Source organism: Aedes aegypti, chromosome 2 (genome assembly GCF_002204515.2).
Source record: "Aedes aegypti strain LVP_AGWG chromosome 2, AaegL5.0 Primary Assembly, whole genome shotgun sequence".
NCBI lineage: Eukaryota > Metazoa > Arthropoda > Insecta > Diptera > Culicidae > Aedes > Aedes aegypti.
The window spans coordinates 23997638-24010651 of record NC_035108.1 but is presented as its reverse complement, the minus strand read 5'-3'; the positions used below and the strand labels follow the sequence as shown (position 1 = coordinate 24010651).

Sequence of the window (13014 nt, the reverse complement as noted above, 5' to 3'; positions counted from 1 at the left end):
TTTTCGCTTGCTTTGATCGGTTTCAGAAATTATTGATAGCGAATTCTGCAATGCCTGTTATTGAATATATGGAGATTTTTTCTGATAAGAGTTGTGTTTGATCCTTCGACCTTGACGCTTGCTCCTGCGGGGGCGGGCGATGAGGGCAGGATCAAACATGTCGCGCGTCGGTCGGGTGAAGTGAAAAGTGGCGTGATCCGTTAGTTGTGTTTGATCTATTGATCGCATCGCTTGCCCTTGCGAGGGCGAGCGATGAACACTTGTCCGACGTACAATGCGATTATCGAATTATTTCGCAAATTCGGTTAGGCGTAATTATATCATGGATCGCATCACCTACCATTGGTGACTCCCAGATCTATACCTTACCCACTAACTCAATATCCTTTCCATGACAACCGTGGAGATGCAGAGGTGATCTCGGTCTCTAGTAACAACGGTAGTCACACTAACATTCCTTCCCTTCCCCGATGACCGTAAGGACGTGGCCGGCGCCGTTATTGACTTTTAAATTTGAGCTCTCGATTTGTGCACATTGAAGAATGGTAAGCTAATCCCAAGCCCCATTCATTAATTCCCTGTGCAACTTCGATTGTTCTGGTCAATCACGGAGTAGCAACTACGAATTGTACGGTCATCTATGCTTATGCTTATGCTTATATGGAGATTTTTTCTGATAATGATGGTCTGGAGAGCACCGTAGCCCCATGCCAATTGCATGGCGTGGCGTTAGAGACCGTCGACCACAATCTGACGGGTGACGATGACGACGATGGCCATGCAGACTAATTCAATCAAATCTGTTCTCATGAACGATACTGCACTTAATGGGTTTGTTTTCTCATGCGGTGCTGCTGCTGCTGCTGCTGTCCAATGGCGGTGAACGCATGACCATGTTGAATATCCGTTGGAAGTTTCAAGGCCTTCGAGGTGCTGTTTTTTTTTATCTACATTATATTCTGTTACATTCACAGTGGATGAAATCGGATCCGTGATCGGACTTATTTAGAAGCCGCTGAATCAAAATCATGGAATGACGCATATCCGGCGGAAAAATTGGATTTTTTAATTCTTTATTAGTATTATTTTAAACATTATATTCATTTCTTACATTTAGGTGCGCTGTGTTACGCCACACTATCATCTTAATTTGGTAAAACTTAATTAATTAATATATTGTCAACAACATATTACATTTCATTTGCCGTAGCAGTACATAATATTTATAGGTGACAGGGCATGAGCTCTGACCAATTTATTTGAACCCCCCTCAACGTGACAACATGTTTACTCGAAGGTTTAAAAAAGAGCTTTTTTTTGTATATGTGGAAATATTATAAGCTGAGTTTTGGAAGCATTAGGAGAAATCTACTATTTTTGCAAGTATGAAGAAAAAATATTCAAGCTCTTTTGCAATCTACTACGTATGACGTCCTTTGGGCTCTGTGTCACACGCAAACAAGCATTTTTTTCATCTCTGAGGTAACTCAGGTAAGTCAGATATGAAAATATTGTATAGTATTGAACCTTGAGGAACACCAGCTCTTACAGGAAGTCTTTCTGACTTGGAGTTCTGAAAATTAAGCTGAGGTGCACGACTTGAAAGATAGCTTTGGATTGTTCTACCAATGTATGTTGGAATATGGAAGTTTTTTAATTTTACAATCATGCCTTCATTTTTCCCACTGTGCATTGCCTTAAACGAGCAGTGGAAAAATTTGGAGAAATGATATTGATTAAAAAATACGTAAAAATATTTTGTTTTGTTGGATTAGTTTTTTGGTTGGTCGATGGCGAGGAAAGAAGCGGAAACCAGACGATTGACGATCAAGCGTGAAGATGTCTTTCTAGGGGTCTTATAACGGGTCGAACGGTGACGGTGCGGGTCTATTAATGCTCTTACGCAAGTTGGAATTTATTATGCGTCGATTTGGAATTGTGTTATCTGACGTAGACGGCGAACGGCTCTAATGCTAATCCGGGGTGCGTGGATTTGAGATTGTTTTTTTAGGATTTCTACATCGGACGATTTGACACATATTGCGCACGTGACGATGAACCGGATGCAATAGGAGAGATACGTGACACGGTTTGTCGGTTCGATGGAAAAATTTTGGGACGGTTTGGTGATTACGTATGATTGTTTTGCACGATTTATGATGGTTGCAAATATTTTTGTCAGAAATACTAAAAAGCCTCATTCTTCCTTAGCCTAGTGGTAACGTTTGGGGCTACAAAGCTTAGCCACGCTGAAGATGTCTGGGTTTGATTACCGGTCAGTCTAGCTTTTTTGTAATGAAAATATAATGTAATGCCATTTACCGCTAAGCCACTTATTGGTATCTGCAAACACTCCATTTGATTGCATACAATGGCTGCAAAAGTGTTCAAAATTAATAAACTTGCTCTTTGTAAATGGTTAAAACTTCAAACATCATTTCGTTTGATGAAATTTGTCACGTCCAATACCGTTGCGGTGATGATTGATGGTTTTCATCACACGCAATTGGCATAATTGAAAGATGCATTCAGGTGGGTGACGGCAATCGGTCACACCTCTTTTGGTGTTTCTCATATTTGCATTGCCTAGGTCTGGCCATTGCCGGTAAAAGCGGCAATTCCAAACGAGTTTGTTTTATGCAAATTCGCATTCCCAATTTGTTGATGAAATTTAACTGGCCGCTTTTAGAATTTCACAGAAAAATGCTTCCAGAGACCTTGGTGATGTTTGTGGGTGAGTGGTGGAGTATAGAAACAGTTCTTAGCAAGCAATGGTTCAAAAACATTACCTTTATCCTTCTTTTTAAATTATCCAAACAATACATTCATTATAACATAAAGTATTATGGGGCCAATAACCTTGGTGTTATTTAGCGAGACCAAGCTGAGTGTCGTGGGTTCGAATCTCACCGATTAACCGCGGTCTTTCGTGTTGGAAATTTTCTTGTCTTTCCGGGGCAAAGCGTAGCTTAGGAGCAGGTTTTGTCCTTGTGGGGACGTAATGCGAAGACGAAAAATAAAATGTTTTACATTATAATTTAGTAAGAAAAAAATCTAAAATATTTTGAAACAACGCCTTTTTCCTCTATTTCTTGGCATTTCATCCTCACTTGCTTGCTTTCAATTTTACCTACTTGTTTGAAAATAGTAGTTTACACAACAAGTTGCAGAATGATGATTTTTACAGCACGAGTTGTAAATTTATCCTATGAGGTTTGCCGAGTAGGATAATTACGACGAGTGCTGTAAAAATCGAGTTCTGCAACGAGTTACGTACAACATTTTTTGCAATTTCATAGAAGCCCACTTGAGGGTATCTGACACTATCAGAGTGCATTCACCATTATTTCACAATTTCTGATAAATTGTTGTGTTATGATTCATTATGCAACTCAAAACTGTTGCGTAATGAGAAAGCGTTGCGAAATGAATCATTACATCACTGGTTTCAGTTGCGTAATAATTGTTCCCGCACTGCATACTTCAGTGCAGTACACGTAAAATTTGTCGTGCTCCCGCTGTTCGCGATTCCGCCAATATTGCAAAGTGCCACGTCCTCCGCTGAATAGCCGTTGTTGGCTGCTGTATAGAAGTTTTTCCGAACGATTTTGGTTTTGGTTTTGCCGATTTTCGGACACGCTTACTCCAGTTCCATGTTTTTTTTTTTGTTCTCAGTTTGTTTTGTGATTTTTCAGAATTGGCTGATAATGATGTGTCACGTGCCAATGATTTATGGAAAATGTGTTGTTATTTTTGCAGAGATGACATTTAAAGCTGGCTTTTACGATTGAGCCTCAAATGAACGAACTAGTAAAAAAAAGCCGGCTTTTGGTGCGCTAGACATTTGTCATGATTCTGTTGGTGGTTCGGCTACACCGCCCGAAAAGTTTTTTTTTCTTTTTTGATAAGTGTGAAGCTGACAAACGACAAACGAACGGATTTGGTGAGTTTGTTCCTTTTTAACTATTTATTTCCAAGCAATCTGGGCTCTTTATGTATCATTGGGTATAGGCAATTTATTCTCTCGTTTCAGAGAGCGAGTAATGGCGCTCAAGCCAAATTTTTAACGCTAGGACACATGGTGGGAATACCTATGTGCCATCCGTGGAAGACGAGCGCTTATGGAGTGACATTAACTTCCTTAGCTGCGTCACTCTTAACGTTAACTGAAACATTTCATTCACACTTTAACTCAATCACAAAAATATTAAAACACACATACACTAAATTTGAATTCGGTCGCATCACTCGCTTAAAGTTAATCTTTGACCATTAACCTTCCCATCATCCAACTTTTTGACATTTATGAGAACGTCGGTTAGTCGCTGGCCTCTCTGCAAGTAGGTGTCATATCATCATTATATTGCTGTTTGCATTTGAGATGCAAATCTTAACTAAACGTCCTCCAAATGCGGTAACACAAAACAATCAAAGGACACCTAGCAACGATCATGTAAATCACCGCCGCCCTAGCAAGGAAAATCTATCTTTGACATCGCGTTTCTTGTGAAAAATCTTACCGCATTTGGTGTTTCCGCATTTGATATTTGCATTTCAAATGCACACAGTAATACTTCCCTTTCCTCGTAACGGAGAAGATGGACGTGGCCGGCAATGGAAGTTGTCATGTCTTTCCATCTCTCTGACTTCCGTTTGGACAGCTATTTCATACAAAATAGTTTTCCATAAGAAATTGGAATAAGAGTGTTAAAGTAACTAACATGACAGTTTTCAGTATGCAATGTACGAAATATTCCGTTACCACACAACGCAACGTAACGCAATGCAACAAAATCTTGGGGGTTTTAGAAATGTTTTCAGTGAAATTTGTGGAATACTAGTGGTAACTTGGAAAAATTGAACGTTTGAAAACTTTCTTAGGAGATTTAAGAATTTTCTTCAATACAGTAGCGAAATCTTAAGATTTTAAATGATAATCTCAATATTTCTAGCCACCATTTCGGCATATGTTAATTTCTATCGGAATCCTAAGCATTCTAGGTGGGGCCATGTGGATTATTAGCAAGATGTTTTAGAGTCCAACGTGTTCCTGTAGTGTAATCACAAGCCCTATCGGGTTCTTGAGTTTTTATAGCAGGTTCCTGTAAATTTCGTTTGTTTTTATAAGGTAGATTTAAAACATATATCAAGCTCAGATTCTTGAAAAGCAATTAAAATTAAGCTGATTTTTGATGTTCAATGAATATGCAGTTATGCAGTTATGTTAAATCAAGTTATGCAGTTGTGTTAAATCAAGAGTATTTTTTTTTTTTTTGTAAATAAGTCTTTGTAAAAAAAAAGACATACATTGTTATGTTTATTTTTGCGTATTCTTACGAAGTTTTAAAGAAATTTGCAGTTTTGGAATAAAGGTCACTTATTACATATACTTAAAAATAGTGTGCATAAAGCTTATGAAAGTCATTGAAGACATTTTAGCGATAAAAAAAAGTATGTAGAACGTATTTCACAATTAACTTAACGGGGATATACATAGCATAGTCCCATTCTACGGAAATTGACTTCGAAGTGAAGAATTTACCAATAAATTTTAAAGATAACGATACCGTTGTTCACTAAACTTGAAGGAAGGGTTGTATGCCATACAGTCGGCCGAAACACAAATGTTCGTGCAGCTGGCAACACTGTTTAAGAAGAATGATCAAGACCATTAAACATAAGCGGAATAGAAAGATAGAATCCTTAGCAATATAGGAAAACTCTTCAACTGTGATCTAGTTTTTCACGAAGGGTTCTAATTTTATTTCATAGCTGGCAACACTGCTTTTGATTTTCAGATATCACAGGATCCTGATCACTTAGAAAGATGGTGTCTTCGGCGAAGTTGTTTAGTAACTCAAGGACTATCATTATTTTAACCAAGATTGTAGTAAATATACTTATGTTTATAGAAATTCATTAAGCGTGCATTCGAACAGTTTATAGCAACCTGTGTTAAAACCGTTTGAAATAGCGTTGAATGGAAATGCCTTTGGCAAACTTGTCCAGTAAGTCAAGGGTTATCATTGTCCGAGCCAAACAATTCAGTATTTAGCCTAGTGAGTATAATATTTTGCCAAAAATCTCGAACCCCTTGGCTTGAATCAGCAACAGCTAAAAATAACAGAACTTGATATAATTTTGTTATCTAGATGGCTTTGTTCTCAAATTGTTGAATCTATGACATTTGGTCGAAAGTAAATTTGGTCGAACGGACATTTAGTCGAATGGACATTTGGTCGAAAAGGTTTAGTTTAAAAAAAAAACAGATTTTGTTGAACCGACATTTCGCGGAAGGGGTTGAATCTAAATAGTAAGGAAACAATGTTTTAAGGTCAGTCTGACTATTGTCTCTAATACAAAAGTGATAGAATAATTGAAAAAGTATCAGCCTTTTTACCAACAACCTATTATGCGATTAGCAAAATTTTGTTATTCAATTTGATAGACGCTCTCCCAAAATATTGCATTTTTACGTTCCATGTTACTTTTTCGTTCAGGCTAGTTCTGCGATTCGAGATAAGCTGATCATAAATAGAAGCAAGGCAACTTTTCTTGCCTCAGTTAACTTGTCTTACATACATAGAAGTCACAATAAGTCAATTGTCCATAAGTAAAGATACCGAAACCTAACAATCACTTCGCCATAAAGGTTTTCCTGAAAGCACATTTTTCCTGCCGAAAGCACATTTTTCAAATTCTGCATTCGAAAATCTTACCCATCACGTCCGTAAGCTGTAAGACCCGGATTCAAAGAAAGATCCCGAGTACTCTCTCCGCATGTTTCCATCAGATTAAGATCAGCAGTTCATTACGAAGAACGATGATATTTCAAGAGAATAATAAATAATAAAAATATTATGTTCAAATCGTTGAGTAGCAAAATAATTTGTTGAGCAGTTTTTCAAAGAATGATGATATTTTGAAAGAATAATAGATTCACTAGAGCTAAATATTTCAGTCAATGTACAAAAAAGTTCTTTTAAAAATTTCATTTGATCAATTATTGAAATCCTAGATTTATGCATAACTTCAAATTGCAAATAGAATGATGTATGAAATTTAAAAATAAGATTACATGAAATGTCTTGTTTTTTTATTCAACAACGTCATTTTACCAATATTGCAAAACTTATAAAAAAATAATCAATTTCACCAAATGATCTTTAAATGAACCATTTGAAAATAAGTTTTCAACCAAATTTCCGTTCAACTCAACATCATTCGACCAAAATAATTTCAGAAAATAAATGTACCAAAGCAATTCGACCAAATGTCCATTCGACCAAATGTCCTTTCGATCAAATGTACTTTCGACCAAATGGCATTCGACCAAACGTCATTCGACCAAATGTCATTCGACGAAATGTCCTAAAGCCCAAATTGTTATATATTAGTACCACATTTATAACAACATTTGTTTTATTTTTAACATCGCATTTGTAGGTTGGTTGCAAATAACATCCAATATCATGAATAATAAAATAATTTGCATTATTTTTGTTATTTTTTAACGGCTTTAGGACATTTCGTCGAATGACATTTGGTCGAATGACGTTTGGTCGAATGACATTTGGTCGAAGGGACATTTGGTCGAATGGACATTTGGTCGAAAGCTTATTTTGAAATGGTTTTTGAAAGATCATTTGGTAAAATTGATTATTGTTTTCAAAAGTTGATGGTGTAACGTATTCTTTTGAATAATCTGAATTATTACCTGTTGTTGAATGAAAAACGGGACATTATTGTAGTCATATTTATAAATCCCATACATCTGTGTATTTGTTAGTGATTTATGCCAATATCTAGGATATCAATGATTATTCAAATGACCTTTTTAGAAGAAGTTTTTTGTACATCGATTGAAATATTTACATCTAGTGAATTTATTATTCTTTTAAAATATCATCATTCTTTGCCAAACTGCTCAACGATGTGAACATGATGATTTGTTGAATTCATTATTCTTTTTAAATGTCATCGTTCTTCGTAATGAACTGCTGATCTCCATCTGAAGGAAGACTTCTATGACTAATTGGCTTATTGTGACTTCCAGCCTAATAACATTCCTCAAACAAATATATGACATTGCTGTCGATGTTGATGGCATTGCGTGCATTACAGAGTTTGCGATAGAAGCTTTGAATAATTGGACAAGAAAGTTGTTTTTATTCTATGTAACGGGTAAGAATAGATGAGGTGGTTGAGATGACAAAAGTTGGCTTGTCTCTACTTAAGATCAGCTAATCTCAACTCACAGAACATGCCTACTTAAATGAAAAAGCAGCATGTTGATCAGTTTGATGAGAGAAGGGTCCATCAAATTGAATAACAAAATTTTACTAACCATATATAGATTGTTGGTAAAATGGCTGATACTTGTTTCAATTATTCAATCAGTCTGTGTATTAGCGACAAAATATTACGCTCGACAATAATGAGACTAAACGTAAAACTTTGGTCCCATACTGTGGATTCGACCACATGTTCTTTCCACGAAATGTCGGTTCGATCAAATGCTTTCTGGTGCAATTTAACCTTTTCGACCAAATGTCCATTCGACGAAATGTCCGTTCGACCAAATGTACTTTCAACCAAACGTCATTCGACTAAATGTCATTCGACCAAATGTCTTTCGACCAAATGTCAGATTCTTTTTTAACACCCTTGCAACACATTCTGTAATAATAAGAAAACCATATCAGGGGAATACCTTGTTAATCTTGTTTCTTCCGTCTGGTCGAGATGGCTTTTGTAATGATAGCGCTTGAGCTATTGATCAGCTTTGCTGAAGATGCGATCTTTTAAGTGGTCAGTATCCCGAAATAACAGCAAAACAATAGTTTCCTGCTCGCTGCTCCGCCTGGTGGCAAAATCTAGAATTTCGTGGCTCAAATAATGATAACACTGCGTAACAAAAATTGCATGTTTGCGTGTCTCAAGGATCAAATTATACCGTGCCCACACAGTTACGGATCACCCACAGTGACGGATCACTTTGGCGTTTAACATCGAATAACTCGCTCAAAACATAAAAGTTGACGTAAAACATATTTTTCCCATGTATACTATTTGTCTTCTACCATTTGTAGTGTTAAGCACAACGTTCAACCGCTAAATAGCGGTGTATTTGACAAATTTTTAGTTGATACCACACAGCTATCATTATATGTTCGTTTTCTGTAAGAAGTGCCGTCAGCATTCATAAGTTCCCACAGCTGTGCACAGGTAGTAAAATTCAAATGTTATAGCTCTAAACATACTCATTCGTTTCGATTGAGTATGAATTCATCTTTGGAAAACATTTTTCTCGATTGTTGATTCTAAATATCGAATATTAGCACTTCTAACTAGTGATCCATAATATGGATCAGGAAATGATTGTTTACCACGGTTATGGATCACTTCCAAAGAATCTAGATTTCTGCCAAATTAGGCATTGGATTCGACACTTTCAGACAATAGCACTAATGATAAAACTGATGAAACATCAAGGTTTATAAATTTCATTTTTTAGCCGACAAAAATGGGTGAAAAACTTGGTGTGGAGCGAAAACAGTTCATGTCTCAGCTATTACAATGCAGCATCACAAACAAAAGGCATTTTACCCTTGTTTCCAGCTCGAATACTGCTATTTTTTGCAGTAATATATGACGCATTGTTAACTTTCGTCAAAACATGCAATACATATACATTGAGTTGAAAATCTCTTGATTTTGCGCACTGATCCGTAATATGTCACAATTTGATCCATAATATGGTTTTCAGAAACCGATACAATTTTTAATTTTTATGCAATCCTTTGTAAATATTATACTCGAAATAGTTTACTAACCGAAGTTCCAATTAGAAACGATTCGATTCGTGCTTTTAAATTATCATTTTACGTTTTCCATGTTGTTTTATTGAATTTTATAGGTTAGACTCCACAATATTTGATCCATAACTGTGGGGTCATGGTATATCTCTAGTAGATTTGTGGTTGCTAAATCTGATGCCGTTCTCGGAAATGTTCCGGACGTCATCATTTTTAGCTACAGGTCGCCCAAGTTATATAAAACACTGTTTTCATTGATGTTTACATAAAATTTGAAGTTGAATTATCAAAACTTTTATGATCTACTCATCCAAGCATGCTAAATATTACTTGAACTTACATTTTAGATATAATTTGGTAAAAACTTCCGGATTAAATTTAGAATAAATCGATTTTTTCAACATGCTTACAGTCTCCATACAAAATTCTTTGTTTCCCTTATATGGCAAAATAAAATACTTTTCTTAACCAAGGAAAAATGTATTTTGAGCTTTGAAAATGCTAAGAACTTTTTTTGATAAATTTTGTTATACATATATTGTTTGAATTCTGTGGCAAGGTTGCTTAAATAGTCCAATTTTGCATTTCCAATAGCCAATATATAAAAAACTAGACGTGCTATGATATTTTTGAAAATGGCAATGGATTCAGCAACCCTTAATTAAGCACATAACGGTATTTTGAGACAAAAACACGTTTCGCAGTGTAATCATTGAGCTACTGAACAACTTTACCAAAGACGTCATCTTCAAACAAAACTTCGATGTCCACTAAAGCCGCCTGCGCCTGGGTGAAAAATCTCGAATCTCTCGACTAAAATAATGGTAGCTCTTAATCTACAGAAAAATTTTGCTGAACATCGTGACTCTCTCTTTTCCTTATTTTTTAAGATATTACTAAGTTATTAAAACGGTCGTTAGTCTGAACTTCGTTCGTAGCAAAATGTCGTAAAAAAAACCATCGTAAAAAGGGTTTGGAGTGAAATTGACCTGATTGAGTGTTAATAATTTTGACCCTCCATCTACCTTCTCTTGATTTCCTCGGTGGCTGGAAGAGTGTAAGAAATATAAGGTAAATCATAAGGAAGTCCAGCTGCTGCACTATTTACATCCTGTTCTTGTAAAAGTATTGCCAAACAATATTTAGGGCATGTCATGCTCCTCTCGTCAGCAATTTTTAAATTGATAAACCCAAAAGTTTAAAACAGTTTGTAGTGAAATTTGGAACTCCCTACGAAAAAAACAATATGACATGTAATGTTTATCTACTAGGGTACCTGACTCAAGCAGTTCGAAATTTTGGAGCACTATAAATTATTCACACATTTATCATTGACTGTAGTTATATGATTCTGAGTCATCACGCTTTTTTTTTGCATTCTTGCATTATTTCAAAAACAGAAGGCAGTATACAAGTATCAATTACCTGTTTAAATTTTAACAAATGCATTGTTACTGGGCTATCGTACTGGAAGTAATTCACCTGTTCTACAAATTGAAAGGAAGTATTGTGCATTAGGAGTTACTTTAGATCGAAGTTCATATGAGAAATATCTGAAATATCTCCAAAAAATGAAATATCTCCAAAAATTTCGGCGAAGTTCGGCGTCGGCATTCTTACTAATGCTACGCCGACTAAGGCAATTTTTATGTGTCGGCGAAGCACTAAATTAGAATGCCGATACCGAACTTTGCCGAAGTGTCGTTTGCTGAACTTCTACATATTACTCGGATTGTCAATATTATATGAGCAGATTGTGCCAATATACAAAGGTGTTTTCTATTTCACCAATTAAAAGTTTGATTAAGAAGTTATGGATGAAAGACCACACGAAACTGCGAATCGATTCAACAAGAATTTATAATTCAAGCGACGCAGTAGTTTATGATGACGAAATAGATGAGATGGTATTCAGCTTTCATAGCAGACTTCATATTACTGGCAGCGATGTGTACAAAAGATATTTGTAAGGAATGCAATTATGATGTTTCATGGGTACATTTTATTGTATAAGCTTAATTTTGTGTGATAGAAACCACTCAATCCACATCATAGGACAAAAAGCGACCATTAGAGAGCTATATGATAATATTTTTTTCATTTAACTTGAGTAAGCATTAATGAACTAATAGAATCAATAACACAGCCCAACAATATTTGATTATTGAGATTGAAAATGAGAACAAAATCCAATAATTTGTTTCAAGATGTAGAACTCGCACGCAAGTAGAATGTGAACTTGTTCTGTTGGTGAAATTCGTTTGATGCCAATGGTCTGATGAGAAACACAAATCAGAAGCAAACATGCGACCTTAAGTTTGTCTTTCAATGGAATTTGCCATTGATAAACAAGTGGAATTTAAATGAATTATGTGTATACGCAGCAAAATGGCACGAGCAAATTGGAATATTCGCGTTCGTTCTGATAGGTTGAACATTGTCAACAATGTTCTAATACGTGAGTTTCTGGGCATCACCAAGAAAACTAACGGTTTAATTGATCACTTTACATATTATACGAAGTATTCTGAGTCAGATCTGATCTATATCCTTTTTACGTTGCTTTTCATTCGCAGTGTTGGACTCATCCGGCATCCAGGAGGCGGGTTTCATGTGGGGTCACAACCACTGGATTGGTTCGGAACAAGGCTGCATCGCTGCACAAACCCCACTGTCGATCACCCTGTCCGATCGGTATCGAAGAAACATGAAACCGAATCTGGTTAAGGCCCTCGCTCCGTTCGACGTTGGCTTCCGAATGGTGTACGCTCAGCATCAGTCCGCCTGGCAGGTGGAGATGAAGTTTCTCAGCGAGGTAAGTCGATCGTTTTTGGAAGTACAGTGGCTCAATCTCATTTTCGTACGGGGCACTGTTTTCATATCAAGTTGGTAAAAATGTATTGAATGGTGCATGGACTTCGATATACTTTATCAATAATGAAGGTTATAGGTGTCATCTATTGTTTGGCAATGACAAACTATATTCATTTGCATAAATCTTTGGAATAATGGAAAAGTATTGAGATTGTGTCTATAATTGACCCAATTCCATATTCGTACACCTAACAAAACAGAAATATACAGCATTCAAAACTAATTTTTAATGGACTAGATGATTACTTAAGCTCTTCGTTGTGTTGTTCAGATGCAGTAGAATACATTTGGAAAATTTAAAAGCGGACATATTTTAAACTTA

The 13014-nt window shown here is 36.0% G+C and overlaps 1 protein-coding gene across 1 annotated transcript in view; it reads left to right on the top strand.

Annotated features, from left to right (window-relative positions):
* LOC5579031 overlaps positions 1-13014 on the top strand; it is an 83773-nt gene that overhangs the window by 43305 nt on the left and 27454 nt on the right. The window contains exon 2 of the mRNA XM_001664160.2: positions 12395-12633. Within this exon, the coding sequence (XP_001664210.1) occupies positions 12395-12633 (239 nt within the window). The remainder of the gene's footprint in view (positions 1-12394; positions 12634-13014) is intronic.